Source organism: Hippopotamus amphibius, chromosome 11 (assembly GCF_030028045.1).
Source record: "Hippopotamus amphibius kiboko isolate mHipAmp2 chromosome 11, mHipAmp2.hap2, whole genome shotgun sequence".
Lineage (NCBI taxonomy): Eukaryota > Metazoa > Chordata > Mammalia > Artiodactyla > Hippopotamidae > Hippopotamus > Hippopotamus amphibius.
The window spans coordinates 26049012-26069955 of record NC_080196.1 but is presented as its reverse complement, the minus strand read 5'-3'; the positions used below and the strand labels follow the sequence as shown (position 1 = coordinate 26069955).

General features: G+C 38.4%; 1 protein-coding gene across 1 annotated transcript; it reads left to right on the top strand.

Annotated features, from left to right (window-relative positions):
* Positions 1 to 10152: 10152 nt before the first annotated feature.
* Positions 10153 to 20225, top strand: LOC130831304 (DLA class II histocompatibility antigen, DR-1 beta chain-like). The gene is made up of 4 exons (XM_057699281.1): positions 10153 to 10306; positions 13951 to 14220; positions 17678 to 17959; positions 18753 to 20225. The coding sequence occupies exons 1-4, from the start codon at positions 10207 to 10209 to the stop codon at positions 18884 to 18886; spliced, it is 786 nt and encodes a 261-aa protein (XP_057555264.1). The 5' UTR covers positions 10153 to 10206; the 3' UTR covers positions 18887 to 20225.
* Positions 20226 to 20944: the final 719 nt, after the last annotated feature.

Here is a 20944-nt window from a genome sequence, read left to right as displayed (position 1 = left end):
TCTGAAGGATTTAATTGCGGGTGAGAAACTACAACTTGAAGATGGTTTATTTAAAGTATTTGGTCAGCCATCATAGTCTAGGAGCTGGGTTCCAAGTATGTAAAACACTCATTGTAGAGAATTCAGAGCACAGAAGTGTGAAGATAAGAAGTTAATATGAAGAATGAATCCCTAGGCCTGCTGGCTGGCCCGATTGGGATGAGGAAGGTGGTAGAAAATCATTAAAAATTACTTGTGTAGTTAGTTGGAAGTCTGAATGTTATGAGGAATGAAAGAAATTTTCAAAAAAATATAGGTCATGAAAAGAAGGTGGCTCTTGTTTGCATTGCTATGGCATGGGTCAAGGGCAAAGGTGTAAGAGGGCAGTTTGCTAGGTGATCACAGTAGAACACAGGAGACCATAAGTGGATGAATGGCATCTAAAGAACAGGTCATTTCAAGACTTAGATAGGGTTATACGTGAGAAGTGGCCAATGCTGTAAAATGTTTTAGCAAAAATGAATGTTTTTATCTATCAGTGATGATAGAGAATAACCTATTTTGTATCTAAGGTTACTATCTAACTTTAAAACTTTTTGGGTAGAAAGAAAGTTGAGAAATTGGCCAGAGAATTGTTATTGGTTTTACTGAAAGTCTTTTTTTTTTTTTTTTGATGTATTCTTTCTCACTTACCAATTTAAAAACTACAATAAATATAAGATTAAATATTATCATATTCTCTAGATAATAATTGTATATTTAATTTATTCTGAGAAAACTTGGATTTAAAGAAGTCTAGTCTTTTGGTCAATGTCTCACTTGGAAATTGGGAAGTTAGTTTTGTAAATCACGTCTCTAACTCTGTAGCCAGTAACATGTGGAGTCCAAGAACAAGTCCATTCAAAACACTAAAACCTAACTCCCACCACAAATGCAGCTTCAGGTGCGGATGACAGTAGTTTTGTCTTGTACACTATAGTTATTGGTGAATATTTTAAAGGTTCTCAGGAAACACTTTTCCCAGGTCTAACACATAGCAAAAGTGGGATTAGGCTTCCCTCTTGTGGTCAATAGTATTTAGTTCTTCATAGGTATTTTTGACACAGTATTCAAAAGGCCTGCAAAAAATCTAAGATTTCTTTTTTAAGATTTTTTTTTGCTGTGGACCATTTTTAAAGTCTTTATTGAATCTGTTACAATATTGCTCCTGTTTTATGTTTTGGTTTTTTGGCTGTGAGCCACATGGGATCATAGGTCCTCCACCAGGGATCAAACCCACACCCCTGCATTGGAAGGCAAAGGCTTAACCATTGGCCCGCCAGGGGATTCCCAAAGATCTAAGATTTCTTAATTCAGGTTGCTTTAATGAATTTTTTTTCCTCATGTACATACTCATAAATTCTCAGTAGTGTTTGATCTAATTAGGTTGCTTAAATGATTTGCAATTTAAAAATCTTGTCTTTTATTACTACATATCACCATGAATTTTTTGATAAGCACAAAAAAGGAATGTGCTTCTTTTAAATAATTTGAAAAATGAAGTGATGTTTGATAAAAGAAAAAGTTAACTGCAAATCACTTTGATTCTTACAGGTAAATGTTTAATACTCTTTCTACTCCTCCAGGACAAGTTTAATCTTAAGCCAATTTTTCTAGCTGTTTTCTGGAAACCTGGTAAAGGAAAATTGTCAGATGAGTTTGTAGACAGAATTGCCTCTGGTAAAAATGGCCTTTGCTTAGTAAACTGTATCTTGCCTGGGAGGAATATTTGATGAACTGTAACAAATGGTGGGCATCCATAGTTTGGACCTTTCTGAATGCAGTGACTCTTGTAACTGGGCATGCCCTTACCAGGGGTCTGGGAGCTATGCTGGTGAACTTGTTGCCAGAGGACTAGCTCCAAGGGGATGAGGATTCTCAGTCAGGAAAGACTACACTCACAGGTTTAAATTCATCTCCTTGCAGTGAAACTGTCACTTGGGGTGGGGTGGGCCGAGACTAACACCTGGACTGCATTATGGCCTGTCCCTGTTATATTCAGGAATGTTCTTCAATATAATAAAGGCTGTGTATGACAAACTCACAGTTAACACCATACTCAGTGGTGAAAAACCGAAAGTTATCTCTCTCAGGTCAGGAATAAGAAAAGGAAACCCACTTCTACCTCTCTTATTCAACATAGTATTGGAAGTTCTAGCCAGAACTATTAGGGAAGGAAAAGAAATAAAATGCATTCAGATTTTAAAGGAAGAAGTAAAACTGTGAGTATTTGTGGCTGACATAATTTTATATATAGAAAATCCTAAAGATTTCACCAAAAATTATTATAAATAATAAAGTACAGTAGAGTTGCAGGGTACAAAATCAATATATAAAAATATGTTACATTCTAGACACTAAAAACAAACTAGTAGAAAGTCAAATTAAGAAAACAATCCCATATACAAATACAACAAAAAGAATAAAGTATCTAAGAATAAATTTAACTAAGGGAGTGGAAGACCTGTACATTGACTATTATAAGACATTGTTGAAAGAAATTGACACAAAAGAAAAGACACAATAACTGGAAAGATATTCCATACTTATAAATTGGAAGAATTAACATTGATAAAATAAATGTCCATGCTATCTACAATTTGATGCAAGGCCTACCGAAATCTCAGTGACATTTTTCATAGGACTAGAACCAAAAATTCTAAAATTTATATAGAACCACAAAAGATCTCCAATAGTTAAGGCAATTCCATGAAAACAACAACAATGACAACAAAAACTGGAAGTATCATGGTCCCCGATTTCAAATTGTAATACAAAGCTACATATTGGAAGAAATAGAGACACATACATCTATGAACAGAAGAGAAAGCCCAGAGATCACCCACACGTAAATGGACAATTAATTTACGATAAAGGAGCAAAAGATATACAAGGGAAAAAGGATAGTTTTTTCAATAAAAGATGTTGGGGAAACAGGACAGCCACATGCAAAAGAATAAAACTAAACCACCTTCTCACACCTTTCACAAAAACAACTCAAAACAATTGGAGACTTGAACATAGGAAATGAAACCATAAAACTTCTAGAAGAAAACTTAGGCAATATGCTCTTTGACATCAATCAGTAATATCTTTCTATATATGTCTCCTTGGGCAAGGAAATCAAAAGCAAAAATAAATGAATGGGGTTGTATTAAAATAAAAAGCTTCTACACAGCAAAGGACACCATCAACAATATAAAAAGACAACCCACCAAATGGGGGGAAATATTTACAAATAATGTATCTGCATACAATATCCAAAATATGTAAAGAACTCATACAACTCAACAATAACAAAAATCCCCAAATTTGAAAAGATACATGCACTCCAGTGTTCATAGCAGCATTATTTACAATATCCAAGATATGAAAGCAACCTAAGTGTCCAACAACAGATAGATAGATGAGGAAGATATTTTACATATATGCATATATTTATACTATATGCACAACAGAATATTACTCAGTCATTAAAAGGAATGAAGTCTTGCCTTTTGCAATGACATGGATGGTCCTAGAGGGTATTATGCTTAGTGAAATAAGCCAGAAAGAGAATGACAAATACTGTATATTGTCACTTATGTACGGAATCTAAAAAACAAAACAAATGAATTAATGTAACAAAACAGAAACAGGTTCGCAGTTTAGGAAACTAACTAGTGGTTACCAGTGGAAAGAGGGAAGGGGGGAGGGACGTGATAGATTAAGAGGTACAAACTACTAGGTATAAAATAAATAAGCTAGAAGGATATATTGTAAAGCACAGGGAAATATAGCCATTATTTTATAATAACTTTGAATAGAGTATAATCTATAAAATATTAGATGACTATGTTGTACACCTGAAATTAATATATTGTAAATCAACTGTACTTCAGTTATAAAAAATAAATAAGAGAACATTATCTTATTTCATTTATATAACATGTGGCTAAGTTATTTAATCCATTGTACTTTCTTATCCTTTTAATTTTGGAATTCTATAATCTGTATTTTTTGTCCTGCACAACATTTCTTATCTTTTTTACTATGTTAACTTTTCAGGGCTTTCTTTCCTATTGAATTTCTCTCTTTTTCACCTAGAACAAGATTTAATTTGTTTTACACAGTGCAATAAAAGACTATACAGTTACTGCATTTAATTTTGTGGCAGTTAATTTTTAAAGTTATAAATATAACATTATATACACGTTATTCATTTGAAGGAAAAATACTATTACATATATAAAATACTACTACATATATAAGGTTAGAAGTATTTTGCTTCTGTTTTCCTTTTCCCACTGACTTCTAAATATTTAAAAATATAATCAATGGTTATATACTATATTAATTAGGAATTTAATTCACCTATTAATAATCTCACACATGATACCCAATAATAGTTATGTCTAAAAATTATATATTTTATTGAATGGTTTTGCATTCAATTAAATTTTGTAATAATATACATGTAACATATTTTTAAATTAATTTAATACATTCCATAACTTTATTATGGGAGAAAATTATTTCTTTATCTTATCTTAAATAAATAGAGCACAAATGTCTTCACTGAGTTACATTTTCATTTCATATGCTAATTTTTTGTTTATGGTTAATAAATTATAGGGCTATTTTTAAATGTTTTTGTTTCTTCTAGAAGAGAGGTATGTGGCTCTTCAGCATATGTATATTATTCATTGTGACTATAATAAGACACATGAAATTTTTTTACTGGAAGTATAAAAAGTATCTCTTGAAAAACTAATATGCTTTCCTTTATAAGAGAAGAGAAAGTTTATGACCCATCATATTTTCCTATTTACCTGCTTCCCAGAAATTTCAGAGCTAAAGGTAAGGTACACATAGTAATTTTATGATTTTTTGTTTTATTGTATTTATTAATTTTTCTTTTCTAATGTTTTCTATACACTTTTGCTAAAGGTGGTTCAATCATAAAGGTAATACATGCCAGTTGCAATAATTTAAGCATTTCAGAAATGTATGATTTAGGACATAAATGCACCATCCTGCAGTTTCTAACTTGCTTTTTCAGAGATACACATGACTAGTAGTTGGAGAGAATATCTTTTCAGGTATTACATACAAGTCTTATAAGCCCCTTCCCATCACCAGAAGTATTCTTAAAAAGTATTTAAATGTTTAGCTTGCCGTTCTCAAAATAAGAAAAAAATATTTAATTTAAATCACATAGCAATACTTGTGATGCTTTCTCATTTTACCCCATTCTCTTTCATTCTGTAGTCTGTATAAGATTTACTTTCCAGTATCCTCCCACAGGACTTTTTGAGCTCTGTCCGTTCCCCTGATCCTTGCAACTCTTCATTAAATTGATTAGCTACATGTTCCCAGAGGACACTGGAGTTTCAGGCATAGTATTTCTCTGCTTGTTCTTTACTTTTTATTGCCAAATCCAGAGACCTGATTTATTAATACTCCTCAGAAGCCAGGGGGGAAGGGAGAGGTGTGTAGACAGAAAAACAAGACAACATTCCCTTTCAAAGACAATCAGATATCCCAGACATAAGAGTGACTCCTTTGTAAGGGAAGCCTTTACAGGTGTGGCACCAGGAGAATCAATAGTCATTAAGTCTCCTGCTTTTGATCTGTGAAATTCACAGTTCCATATAATTAGGCAAGCCACATATCACATTAATTAGTTACTTGGATTCTGAAACTCAGCTCTATTTACATAAAGGAAAGGAATTAATCTGACCAAGTAGTTTGTTAGCTGAAATTCCTAAAGTAACATTTGTAAATAGAACAAATCTTTTTTGTGAACTGATTTCTAAATAGTTTGGCAAGTCAGATTATTTGTGGAAGTATACTGAACCATGAAAGAGAGGTTACTTTATTCCTCCAAATGAATTTAAAAAGAGTAAGGAGTTTTTATCTTTATTTTTGGTATTGAATTGATCAGTCACAATTATAAATATTTTGATAATCTTTTATATTTTTCTAACAACATGCTGTTGTTTTATTCTTCAAAGAGCAAATTATAAATTATGAGGGGGCATTAAACTAGTAAGATACATATTATTCATTATTTTTTGAGAGTTGAGACCTTTGGGCAAAAGTAAAAGACTAAAACTATAAGGGAAATGTTGTATGTGTAAGCTTATGTCTTACAACAGTATTCAGATTAGTTAAAGTTATTTGAATTTTTTGGCTAGTAATGTTGAACATTAAGGGAATGGTCCACAGAATGTAGACTCAGACAGGAAGCAATATAGCTCAGTGATGTGAATATTTATCATTCCTTTTTTTTTTCTTCTGGAAGTTTGGGAGTTCTACACTGTCTTATTATTTGGGAACTGACCATGAGATCACCTGTAAGATTGATGGTTTGTTGACAGTTGCTGCATTGTTTTGTCTGTGCTATCCTTATATTGAATTAATATCGCAGAAAAGTGTGAGATACGTAAAATTTAAAACAGCACATTTTTGTTACTCATAAATGTGTACAACATACCGAATTTAGGTCATAGTCATTGGTTCATTCTTTTTAAAAATAAATTTGCATGATTTGTAAATTGTATGTGAAATTTATATGAACAAGTTTTGATAGTGTTCTCTAACTATATTTAAGTATGTGTTTGATATAGAATTCCTTTTTTTTTTTTTTGCCATTCCTATTATCCTATAATCTGTGGTGAACCTTAGCTTGGCTTTTCCCAATTACTGTGTCACAGGTAGTGGATTCTGAGTAAAATATGATTTTCTGTTTATCAAATTAAACATGATAGTCTCCTGGTTGCAACTGCACAACTTCCCACAGTATTAATTATTGTTGGTATCTAGGGACATAGACTCTTCTCAAATCTAGAAACAAGGGTGACTGCCACCCAACCTATCCAAGAAATGTTGAAGTTCCATGTTAATAGAAATATATTTTTCCAAAATAAGGGAAATATTATTTATATTCTATTCCAAAATGTTCAAACTTCCATTACATTATGCTGAGAAATCTGAAATAATGATTGAGAACAGTAGATTGGATTTAGGAATTTTAAGGCCACTGTTACCTTCAATAAGAAGGAGACGTGTGCAGCTATGGATGTCATTACATAAGATCAATGCAAATTTTGTTATTTCCAGAGGAGAGTAACAATCCTGATGAAGGGAGTCTTTTAAGAAATTGCTACACAACAACTGCTTCAATTTATATCAAATGCTGTCATTCATTAAACGTAATTTTATTGATGTGCATATCCATGAATTAAAGTGATAAAAATAGATTCAAAATAAGGGGCACTATTCTTTTTGGAAATAGAATATGAGGCGGTATGATGTAATGGCTGAGCTTGTGGGGTTTGGAATCACGTATAGCTTGGTTCAATTTACCAGCCTTTCATCCTTGCAAAAGTTGTTTATATTCCATCCACCATTTAATTATTTCCATATGCAGGAATGGAAAGTGTACTTAAATCACTGAGATGATATGTGAATTAAATTTTTAATAGATGTATAAAAAAGCCCTTGTATAATTAATTCATGATAGAAAGTAGAATGCTTAAAAGTTGATCAATACGTTTTAGTTATTTTTGTTGTGGCATGGTGAGTACTGTCACAAGAACTATTAAGGTACATAAAGAAGGACTGCTTATCAGAACTGCAGTGGAGTGTGAATTAATTTAGAATTTTATTTTATTTTATTTATTTATTTTTTTAGCAAAATAATACATTTATTACCTATGATCAGCAGATATATTGCGCATTTATTCTCTCTATGTTTGAAAAGAGTTTCAAAATAACAAAATAATTTTATATATCACACAATTCAGAGCAGGGTTGGGCTCAAGGGACCACTTCAGTGTTCACAGGGTGGGCAGAACCCTCTGTTTCCAAACATTTTTTGAGATAGTTTGACTTTCAGCTGTGAGCCCTGGTCTCAGTCTTAAAACTTCAGGAGGTTAGGGGCTGGAATTTTCTCAGCTATAGGGATGAGGTTCTAGTTCACACAGGAGGAGAGGGCTTTGTGCACAGGACAAATAAAGCCTCTGATGCAGAACCAGGAGGAGACAAGGGCAGAGGGCACTGGTGCTGACACAGAGGGGCCTGGTGTGGGGGGCGGGGGAGGAGCCCTCTCCTGATCCAGCATTTCCCTGTGCTCACCCCCTAGCCTCCACTCAGTAGAATGGGGGCTGCGTTAGAGCAGCAGCAGCAGGTAAATCTGATGCAGGAACTTTTCTCTAGTAGCTTCCAGAACCTGATGATAGGGCCCAGTAGGAACTTCGACTGGACCCAGGAGATCCCAGGATGCCAGGGAGCTATAAGCCCTTGATTACTGAGATGGCCCAGCCAATGGTCCCAGCTCCTGGAAGGCACGGTCAGGTTGTTTTACAAGGACAGCCCTCGACTAGGACAGATGGACCCGAATGATCACACTGGAGTTAAACAAATAGATTCCATATTGCTCAGACCAGAAATCAATGTCCAGAACCCAGTATTCAAAAGACACAAAGTGAACGCCCTTCTTGAGGTTGGAGAACACATGGCTGGCCTCAAAGGGGAAACTGTTTCTACACTGCTGGATGGGAAAAGGCAAAGGAGAGTAATGATGCAGGGCGGCCTGGTTGGCATCTAGTAGCTGGACAATCAGCTGATATAAACTGTCAGCATATTGTTGGTCTGTCCACCAGTCAGAGACACAAATCTCAAGCTTTCCACTATCCAGGAGTTCTGGCCAGAAACCCTCCTCCTCCCAGATTCAACACTTGCTTCTTTTGACACCACTCTGCACCTCAGCCAGTGCTCTTTGCTGGCAAACCTTCTCCTAGCTTCATGGGCCCCCATCTCTACCTCTGCCCTTTTTATTCTTCTGCCCCTCCCTTCTTAACACTCAGCACCACCCACCGCTGCCCTCCTCCATGTTCTTTCTGACTCCGTAATTCAGAATTTTAGAATGATAGTTGACCTCTGAAGTCTATTCTAAATGTGAGATATTATATTTACATTAATGTGTAATATTTATCTAAAAATAGAATTACATATTAAATTATATGATTATATCAAAAGATGCAACTCATAGTTTTTCCAATGTGTTCTATTTCCTGAACATTCTGTAATGTGTTTATTAGCAATGTCTTCTTATATCCCTTCTTAGGATAAAGCAAAAGAAGCTGAATAATGAGACACATTCCCAATAAAGTGTGGAAATCAAAATGTGACCCAGAAGTACGGAGTAGAACACATTTTCACTTAAAGTGTTAGTTATTCTAAGGCAGAGCTGCTGTGCCAAAGGGCGACTTTGAATCCTTTATCAATTCCTCAGTCCCCTGCATATTTTGATTTGGACAATTGGCCTTCCCACATTGTTAGATTAAGTGCTCTACAAAGGTCCCTTCAAGACCCTCCATTCCACGTAAATGATCTCTTATAAGCCCTGTTCTTTAGTGTTTCTGGATGTGCCACTAAAGTCACTGACAGCACGAGGGGGCATATCACTTCCGTTAAATTATTGACTAACTTTTAATTTTCTCTAGTTTATTGAGACATCTCGAGCTGTCAGGAGGTACAGACTACCCTCTAGTCAACAGCTATAATTCTATCACAGCATCAATCCAGGAGATGCTGTTCCTTGAGGAGTCCACAGAATCACAGCACTCTTCAGTACTGAAATAACTGAAAGATCATAATGCTTTCATTTCAACTGTAGAGGATAAGTAGTTTCCCCAAATCTATGACACTAAGTTATGGTGCAGAAAGGACTGGATTAAAGGTCTCCTAACTAGCAATCATTTTCTCTCCAGCACCTCAACGCCTAAACACAATCACACGTAGATTTGTCAAAATAGATGTCTCCAAGTGCAGAGGAATGAATGTTTCTAAAAGGCTCAAACGTCTGACACATCACTGACCAGCACGGAGCTGGCTCACAATAGGGTCCCAATTAAAATGTTTCAGATGCGACTGGATCAAACCTTTAAAGCACTAAATTAAAACAATCCTTTTAGTGGAGGAAATTCTAAGTTTCAGAAGAGGACCTACCTACGGAATCTCTGACCAGTAACTGATGATGCTTCTCATCTGTGATGCTGATTGGTTCTCTAACACTGAGCTCACCCAATCCAGGATCAAGTACTGAATTCCTTGGTTGGTGTCACTTGGATAGAGGAGGGTCACAGTACCCATCTGAGTGGGACTTGCCTGCTCCCCTCACACCCTCTCCTGTTCTCCAGCATGGCGTGCCTGTATTTCTCTGGAGGCTCCTGGATGGCAGCTCTGACGGTGATACTGATGGTGCTGAGCCCTCCCCTGGCTTGGGCCAGGGAGACCCAACGTAAGTGCACACCTTTGGATGGTGAGCTATCATGGGATGGGGGAGGAAGGGACTTAGTTTTGTCACTGTGGCCAGGCTACGTCCCTTAAAAATTGTGATATATCCTTCAGGGACCAGCTATCTTTACCATATGGATCCCCAATTCCTTCCACAACAAAAGGTGTCTAGATATTTGCCTTCTCTATGAGAGCTGCATCAGGGGCTTCCATATGTATAAGACTTTTTTTCCCCAATTCTCCTCCAATAAAACCTCCCTAGCCTTGCATCCCATTCTTTCAGTGTCTTAAGAGGATTTAGGAATAAAGATAATTCCCCATTTGGCATTTCCCTTTATTATATTGAGGTATGACAGGAAAAGGGAAAGTTTCTCTGAGAATTTTATGGGAAATTGCAAGGAATTAGAAAGATCCCTCCTAGAAGATCATGTGTTATGCCCTCAAGAGGATCTGTGATGTTGGTCCCTCTCTCTAATTTATGAGACTGTAACAAACACCCCCTCCCCCCGTATCTTTTCTTTCTCCTGAACCCCAATGTTTAAAATGCCTGTATTCCTGCCCTGGAGGTTCTCTGACAGAAGCTGGGATCAGTTTTCTCTCTATTTCTCCTGGGGAAGCCACCCTGGAGCTGAAACGACTCAGTAATCCTTAGTACTCTTTAGATAAGGAGCATTCATGGGGTGTCCTTTGATGTCTTAAAGGACTTAAGGCATCTTCTGAAAACCTGACACAGGTTAGTGTTCACTATGAATCTATTCTGAACCTTTTGACATGATTAGTTTCTCCTACATCTCCCCATTCTTTGGCCTGAGCGCATGAGAAGAGATTCAACTAGAAGATGATAAATTATAGGTTCATGTGCCATCTATGTTCCTTAATTAGCCATGTTTGGTTACCTCTCCTTCAAGTTCTTCCCTATTTTCCCCCAGCTATGCCATCACCATTACTGAAAGTCCCCAATGTTTGCACAGACCCCCAGCACTATATTAGATCCGTTGGATGAACTAAAACATTAAAATTTTCCCTCCTGCTTAAAATCACCTTTTCCTCCCTGTGACTGTTTCTTACAACTAGTAGAAGAAAGAGGAAGTTTGTCTGAATTTTTCACAAGAAGTGGAAGGGATGTAATGTGTTATCAAAATAAAAGAGTGTTGTAGCTGGAGCCCCTTCCTGCTTTCCAAGATCCCCACAATAATCAATTCCCCAAACCAAGAGTTTATTCATTTAGACCACACATGTTTTTCTGAGCAACTATTATATACTGGGCTTTGTCTAGACTCAGAATTCTACATGAATATGCTAGAAAAGTCCCAATTATCTTGGAACTTGCCTAATGACAGGAAAGATAACAACACAATTAACAAAGAAAAACATTTCAGAGAGCAACAAGTGCTCTGAAAAAAATATATTAGGGCTATGGGACAGAGAAAATGGGATTCACTTGACTTCAGTTCAAGTGGCTAGAGAGGTCTCCCTGAGAAAGTGACATTTAGTTGAAACATGAGTGATGAAAAGGAAGCGGTTATGTAAAGGATGTAAGGGAACAGGGAAAGAACAGAGTGTGGCAAGATATTTGCTGTGTTTAAGGGACAGAAAGAGGCTATAGTGGCTGAAGCAGAATAAGCATGTTGGGGAGAGGAAAGATGAGGCTGGAGAGCAAATCAGGAGCCAAATTATTTTGTCCCTGACGGCTAAGATAAGATTTTTGAATTTTGTTGAAAAAGGTATATGAAACTATTGAGAACTTACAAGGAGAGTCAGTTTATATTTATTAAAGAAATAATCCTAGCTGCCAAGTGGAGATGGGATTGTAGGGGTTCATCAGGGAGACCATGTAGGACCAGGGAAGATGTGCTTGTGGCCTCATTTAGTGTGGTGGTGACAAAGATAGTAATAAAGAGAAAGGGAACAGATTTGAAACAGATATTTGTGTGACTTGTTAAATTGTATTAGGAAGGTATAGAAAATCAAGCTTATCCCTGAGGATTTTGTCTTGAATTTCTTGAATAAACATAATGGTGATGCTTATTGAGATAGGGAAGACTATGGGAGGAAAAAAAATTTGAGGTGGATTGTTAGGAATAAAGATTTTGTTTAAGTTTAAAATGATTTTTTTTTTGACATTTATGTGGAGCTGTCAAGAAGCCAGTTGAATTTATGAGACTGGAATTCAGGGGGTGGCCAGGGCTCTGTGTGTGTATGTGTGTGTGTGTGTGTGTGTGTATGTATATATACATACATATATATATGTCATTGACAACTGTGTTAAATTTCAGGAAAGAGGGAGTGTGTAGAAGACAAGAAGAGGGCCAGGGCTAGTAAGTCAGCAAAGGGGACTGGGAAGGAGTACCAATGATATTGATGAAAACAAAGAGAATGTGATGCAGAGAGTAAGGGAACTTAGATTTTCCAAGGAGGGAGAGAGAGGCCATTTGTGGTGAGTATGGCAAAGAGATGGGTGAAATGAGAAAGAACATTACAGAGAAGCGAGCACTGGGTATGGTGGACTTGACACTTGCTGTCAGTGCAATATACAGTAAGTCCCCCTATGAACCTTCAAGTTGCAAACTTTCAAAGATGCGAACGTGTGTGCCAGCCCCTGTATGCCAGCTGTTGTACTGCACTACTGTACTTTTCAAGGTACTATACTGTGAGATTAAAAATCTTTATTTTTTGTGTTTGTTTTTTATGTGCATATTATTTGTGTGAAAAGTATTATAAACCTATTACAGTACAGTACAGTGAACCCATATGGACTTTTCAAATAATAAATGCAGAATGAATGTAAACTTCTCCTTTATATTGGATCTAACAGCTCTTGCAGAACCCCTACATACATGCCAAATTTAATACAGGATTCTCAGTTAAATCTGAATTTCAGATAAACAACAGTAATTTATCAAAATCTAAATTTTACTGGGAATCCTGTATTTTTATTTGCTAAATCTGGCAACTTTAAGTTGGGGAGATGAACTGGATGAACACTGCTAACCATATAAGCTGCAGTGAACAGTAACTTCACACATTTTAATTTTGTAATGTTGTCATGCATCAAGAAGATATTTGAGAATTTCTGAATAGTAAAATAGATCTGGTCTGACCCAGAGTACCCTTCTTTCTGCACATCATTTCTAGGTGACGGTCTTTACTTAAAGTCTGGGGACCGGCTCATTTTTTGCAAACTGTCCATATAGAATATCATCTTCTTAATTTCTCCCCTTCTGAGGAGACTTGACTACAGAAACAAGTTTTACACGTGGCCAAGGGTGGTAATTTCATGCCTATTTGTATCGTTGGAACTAGGAGACAAAGTTATAAAATGAGGTAGTTGAGGCAGAAACAGGAATAAAATGTCTGTGGCTGTAGTTTACTACAATAGATAAGTAGTGGACCAGGGGCAGAGAAATTAAGAAAAAAGATGATGTGAAGGGTAAATTAAATGATTTTGCAGTTGGTTGGCAAGGCAAAGAAATAAATAAGCCTTGGTCCTGAACAAATTTGTTTTACTGGAAAAACAGCTCTTCACTGGGTCCGGATTCCTAAAAAATATAAATTTTATTGGGTCCAAGATCTTCAACAAATATAGTATCGGCTGCCGCGTCGGGCTGTGGGGCTGAGGCCTGACTGATTCGCAGTGTCTCCCCGCAGAGCATTTCTTGCTCCAGTTTAAGAGCTACTGTTACTTCACCAACGGGACGGAGCGGGTGCGGTACGTGACCAGATGCATCTATAACGGAGAGGAGTACGTGCGCTTCGACAGCGACGTGGGCGAGTACCGGGCGGTGACCGAGCTGGGGCGGCCAGACGCCAAGTACTGGAACAGCCAGAAGGACATCCTGGAGCAGAGGAGGTCCCAGGTGGACAGGTACTGCAGACACAACTACGGGGTTGGTGAGAGCTTCACGGTGCAGCGGCGAGGTGAGCACGGGGGTGGGCGGCCGGGGGGCGGGGGGCGGAGTGTGTGTGTGTGTGTGTGTGTGTGTGTGTGTGTGAGAGAGAGAGAGAGACAGACAGAGACAGAGACAGAGACAGAGAGAGACTGAGTCCAGGCCCAGTGTGTAGGATGTGAGTGAGTACAAGTTAGGAGGGCTCCTGTGAGAGCCTGTTGTCCCGGAGACGGTGTGAATTTGTCAGTGAGTGACTGTGAGGGGAGAGGGTGTGAGGGGTGCACGGTGAGGTGAGGTGGGACAGAGAGGGTGTGTGGTGGGGGCAGTGCCCTGGTCTGAGAGGACCTGGAGGGAGGGGGGGTAAGGGGTGCAGGAGGGAGGCTGCAGGCATCTTGGAGCAGCTGTGGGAGAGGTGAGGGGAGGGGAGGGGAGGAAACCCTGACTGGGGTGGGTGGTTAGAGATGAAGGAAGGGACTTCAAGGTGTCTGTGGTTGGGGGATGGTTATGGGAGGAGAGGTGAGGAATGTAAAAGGATTGGGAGCATGTGAGGAGAGGAGTCACAACCTGCTCTTGAAACTGACACCCTCTTAATCCTGACACCCCAGAAATAAGTGTGCCGCGTCTGTATGTGTGCAGGAGCATTGCATTGAGAAAAAAGCATCAGACTACTTTTTTGAAAGGCGAGGGGAGGGGAGCCTCTGTAGCTCTTCTGATCTTCCTGAGACTTCTTTTAGGTATAAATTTTTTGCTTTTTTTCCCCTTAGCCTTTATATTTTTACATAGTTGAGATGATTGTGAAATCAGCTTCTGAATTATAGTTTTGTTACTTAACATACTGACATTACTATTTTTATAATGCTAATAGTATTCAAGTAGTTACATATTATTTGTTTTTATAATTGTAACAATTTACTTCACAATCTCCTTTATCAGATCTTTTTTCAAAGATAGGTAGTGTCAAAAACTCAGTTTAAAATTTACTTTTTTATTTTAAATTTATATGGCTTTGATTTCTAAGATTCTTGGACATTTCTCACATATTTATTGGCCTCTTCTTGATACTGCTTTAACAATTGTCTATTCTCTTTTATTTCTGGGGTCCTGGTGTTTTTCTCAGTGATATGGGTTCTCTATGCAGCAAAATTAAGTTAATATTTGATTTGGCTTTTCCTCTAGTTTATGGTTTATATTTTGATTCAGTTTATTATTCTCCATGATAGAAATTTAAGCATTTTTGTTTAATGAAACATACTGCAAAGCTGTTAGGAATGATTTACCATCATTTAAAAAAAAATTATTTATTTATTTGTTTATTGGCTGCTTTGGGTCTTCGTTGCTGAGTGTGGGCTTTCTCTAGTTGCGGGGAGTGGGGTCTATTGTGGTGTGCAGGCTCCTTATTGCAGTGGCTTCTCTTGTGGAGCACAGGCTCTAGGCATGCAGGCTTCAGTAGCTGTGACACAAGGGCTCAATAGTTGCGGCTTGGGGGCTCTAGAGCGCAGGCTCAGTAGTTGTGGCACAAAGGGCTTGGTTGCTTCATGGCATGTGGGATATTCCTGGACCAGGGATTGAACCCATGTCTCCTGTTTTGGCATGCAGATTTTTTTTTTAAGAACTTTTATTGAGATATAATTGACATACAATAAACTACATATATTTAAAGTGTACAATTTGATATTTTTTTCCTTATTAGTAATGTACATATGGCAATCCCAATGTCCCAGTTAACCCTCCCCCCCAGCCCCCACCACTTTCCCCCCTTGGTGTCCATATGTTTGTTCTCTACATCTGTGTCTCTAATGCTGCCTTGCAAACCCGTTGATCTGTACCATTTTTCTATATTCCGCATATATGCGTTACTGTATGATATTTGTTTTTCTCTTTCTGACTTACCTCACTCTGTATGACAGTCTCTAGGTCCATCCATGTCTCTACAAAGGTCCCGATTTCGTTCCTTTTTATGGTTGAGTAATATTCCATTTTATATATGTACCACATTTTCTTTATCCATTCATCTGTTGATGGACATTTAGGTTGCTTCCATGACCTGGCTATTGTAAATAGTGCTGCAATGAACAATGGCATGCATGTGTCTGTTTGAATTATGGTGTTATCTGGGTATATGCCCAGTAGTGGGATTGCTGGGTCATATTGTAATTCTATTTTTAGTTTTTCAAGGCACCTCTATACTGTTCTCTGTAGTGGCTGTATCAATTTACATTTCCACCATCAGTGCAAGAGGGTTCCCTTTTCTCCTCACCCTCTCCAGCATTTGCTGTTTGTAGATTTTCTGATGATGCCCATTCTAACCAGTGTGAGGTGATACCTCATTGTAGTTTTGATCTGCATTTCTCTAATAATTAGTGATGTTGAGCAGCTTTTCATGTGGGCAGGCGGATTCTTTAACCACTGCACCACCAGGGAAGTCCCGATTTATCATCAATTTTAAACTTACCATTTTAGAATATTGTAAAAATGTTTTTTACCCAACTTTCTCTATCACTAAAAAAAATTGTGTTTGTTAAGGCTGATATTGTCAGAGATTGTCTCAGGCACTAAGCACACATATTGATGAGTCCCAGACCCTTCCCTGAACTCATGTATCAGTTTAAAAAGAGAGACAGTTGTAAAGTGATAACAATTCCAATAGTAAATTAACTTGTTTTGCAAAGGAGAGGGATTGATCAGCAGAACTTAATTATAAGAATTTTCTAAAAGTAATACATTTCTTCCTTCTTTCCTTCTGCTTCAGGACTCATGATTTTTTTGGAATTCAACTGAGAGTTAGAGATTCACCTGTGTCTTTCCTTCTTCCCAGGGTAGAACCATTTCTGAGTTGTTCTAAGGTGTGAGTGCCTGGAGACAGTTTTCCTGGAATTTCATTCTCTATTTCCACACACACCCCACTGCTGTTCCTCAGTTTCACACAGCATTGAATCATATTTTCTCTCAGATTAAACAAGGATGATAAATAACTATGATACATTGAAGGCTAGATTTCAGTTACTGCTTTACATACTTTGGGTGCATTAATCCTCACATACTGTAGGAAGTGAATTAGTATTACTATCCCTTTTTATAGGTGAGAAAGCTGAGGCACAGAGGAATGTCAAAATTCTCCCAGGATCACTCAATAAGATGTAGAAACTGGATTTGAACCCAGGCAGCATGGATTCAGAAATGACACTTTTAATTAAATACTTTGTGCCTTGCAAAGATGTGTAAACATTTCAATTCAACAATAAATAACTGTTTCATGCAATGGGAAAAAAAGACTCACAAATATCCTCAACATCTCTAAAATCTAATAGCCCCATGCTGTAAGCATTAAATTCAGAGTCATGGCACTAACTCCTAAAGTTGAGCCACATGGCCAGCTTTCAGGGAAGCCTGCTGGAGAATAGAGCCTGGGACTAGAGACTGGGGGCAGAAAGGCAGCCAAGAAGAGTTTGTCTTCCTGACTCATTCCCTCTACCTTTTCTCTCTCCTAGTTGAGCCTACAGTGACTGTGTATCCTGCAAAGACCCAGCCCTTGCAGCACCACAACCTCCTGGTCTGCTCTGTGAATGGTTTCTATCCAGGCCATGTTGAAGTCAGGTGGTTCCGGAACGGCCAGGAAGAGGAGGCTGGGGTGGTCTCCACAGGCCTGATCCCTAATGGAGACTGGACCTTCCAGACCATGGTGATGCTTGAAACAGTCCCTCAGAGTGGAGAGGTCTACACCTGCCAAGTGGAGCACCCCAGCCAGACAAGCCCTATCGCAGTGGAATGGAGTGAGAAGCTTTCTGACCTTGTAAATTCCTTACCCACCAAGGAGGGGACTTGCTTATCTCTGAGTGTCAGGTTTCTCCTCTCCCCACAGCATGTGCTCCTCTGCTGCATATTCTTCTCTCCTTCAGCTGAGGTTATTAGGGTAGTCTTGTGAATATCCTATGATAGAAATCCTCTGAGGTTATTAGGGTAGTCTTGTGAATATCCTGTGATAGAAATCCTCTGATAGTTTACAGTTATCTTGTGATAGTTTGTACAAGTACCTATACCCCCTGGGGAAGCAGTTCTGCCTGACAAGGAGAAAAAGAGATGTCCCTGATTTGAGCCTTCATGGTATCACGGGTCATGGTCACCCTGTGTCCCTGGGCAACAGTCCCCTGCCTCAGGCTAGACTTGTACTTCTGACACTGTTGCTCTGAGTTCACTGTTATTTGAGAAGGGGCACATCCTCTGTAATGCAGGGACTTTTCCTGACATGGTGGAGTCCAACCTCAGCTCTGCCTTTTATTAGCTCTGTCACCCCAGACAAGCTATTTAACATCCTTGCGTTGGCACCTCATTCTTAAGATGTAGAAGTAGTGACCTTATGTCAGGGCTGTGATATTTAAATGAGTTTAATGTCAGAACCTTGTATCTGCTCAGTGTGATTCTTAAATCTCTTTTCCAGAAATGGCCAATTATTCTGTTTCTTCCAGGGAAACCTTTTTTACCCATTGTCATAGTTTTGAATCTCAGAGTCTCAATTAGAGAAGTTAAAATTGGGGTAAATTCACTAAAACTAGCTTCTTTTCTCAGGGGCCCGGTCTGAATCTGCTCAGAGCAAGATGATGAGTGGAGTCGGGGGCTTTGTTCTGGGGCTGCTCTTCCTTGGGGTGGGGCTGTTCCTCTACTTCAGGAATCAGAAAGGTAAGGAGCCTGTTGTCAGTTGAGCCTCCCCACAGGCTTTTGGGGGAAGAAATATAACTTTGTTCGGTTAGTTCTCTCTATATTGATGACCCGTTAAAGTCTTTCTTTACCTAGTTGACCTCAGATTTCCTGGAAATACAGAAATTGACAGTCCATGGTTAGCTCTGGTTAAAATATAAGAGGTGATGGCCTGTAGAGATAAGAAAAGGTTAACATGCATGGAGATTTGGGGTCAAGATCTTGTGGCAAATGCAGGAAGAGACACTAGGTTATGCTGGATTTGTGTGCCAGAAGCTTCATAGGTCACCAGCTCTCAGTGTCTGCTCTCCTCCCTGCCCTGGCATCATGTGATATGGGTTGTGGTATGAGGAAATCTGAGGTGGGGGTCAGAGGCTGGGAACATTGTATCGGGGGACTGACTTGCCTCCATATATTTTAAGCATATTTCTCCCTTCTCTTTCCCAGGACACCCTGCACTTCAGCCAACAGGTAATGCTCTTGAACGCTCTTTTAGAATCATATATAGTCTCCCTGGAACAGATGGTAGAGGTGACAAGGCGGGCGACGGAAATAACGGAAAAGACATTGGATCTGACTTCCAATCAGGCAGTTTATACTGAAGCTTCTTCTTTCCACTAAACAGAGGGCTTGTGCTCTAAAGTGGCTTTGGCTCTTAAGGGAGACTTAAGAATTTGTTTTTTCCTTCTTAATACAATGGTTTAACTTGAGGCCCTGAAAGAGGAGAAAAAAAAAAACTGCTTGTAGAGTTAGATCTGGAAACAACCCCCTCCTCTGTCTCCTGCAGGACTCCTGAGCTGAAGTGAAGATGCTGACACTCAAGCAAAAACCTCCTGTCCTGGCTTCTTTGCATCATGAAAAGGCTTCCTGCTTCATCTAATTCTTCCACAATGATAGTGCTTCTCAGGATCTGGTTTGCTCCTGGTTCAGTGACCCTGCAGAAAATGTCCTTCTTAATGGCTTCCTCAGCTCCTATCCTTGATCTGGAAGTCCCCAATATTGATTGCAATATCTTATGTTCATTTTTTCCTGGTCCCTTTTGTTTTTAACCTTTACTGACCTGTGCATCTGAACTCATCTTCTGCCTACATTCCTTTGTAAAGTCTTTCTCAAATAAATATGGAGTGAAAACTATCTGCTTCTTACAGTTTCAAGGAAGGAAGTAGAAAGAAAAGAAAAAAGGAGAATTGCATCATAAAACAATAATGGTTTTTTTTTTACATTATTGAAGTTTGGTCACTTGTGGATCTGAAAGATTTTCTTGCTTCCTTCCTTGTTTTTTCTTGGGTTTTCTGTATTCTCTAATTAGGAATGTTTCCCTGAACTAGAATAAAACCCTTGTTGAACCCATTTCATGGTTGTCTCCTGCATCTTTGCATTCTCAAAGACAAACATGCAAGTTTCTTCACACCATGGGCTACAGAAAGGGGCAAAAAAATATAAAAAATACAGGTGACTTGTAAGGATTGGATGCCCTGGTAATTTTTGTAATCCTGTTCTTTTTTCTCTTTTTCCCCGCTTTTTTTTTTTTTTTTTTTTTTTAAAGAAAATATCCAATCCTGGGTACTTCTTGTACTCCTCTTTTATTAGGCTAATGGTGGGCTTCAACACTTACTGAGTCTAAGCTCGTAATGCTTGCTACACAACAGACCAATCAATTGAGAGACACAGTGTTGGGGCAAGGAGTAGGGACTTTATTTGGAAAGCCAGCAGCCCAAGAAGATGGTGGACTAATGTGCTAAAGAACCATCTTGTCTGGGTTTCAATGCTAATTTCTTTTATAAAGCAAAGAGAAGGAGGTGAGGAGGTAAAGTAAAAAAGGTGATAAGTTGCTGCAAATATTTCCTGATTCAACCCAAACTCCGGAGGGGATGAGTTAAATTCTTTCCTGCAGCCATTCACAAGTGGGCCTGGTCAGGATGTTTCCTGTGAGCAAAATAAAGGTATTTAAGCTTAATGTTCAGGCCTGGGGGGCAGGGTTCCCAGAGATGGGCCATTATATATGTTTTAAGCTATAGGCAACCTTACTTTAGTGATTAACTTGAACAAAGACTATAGAATAC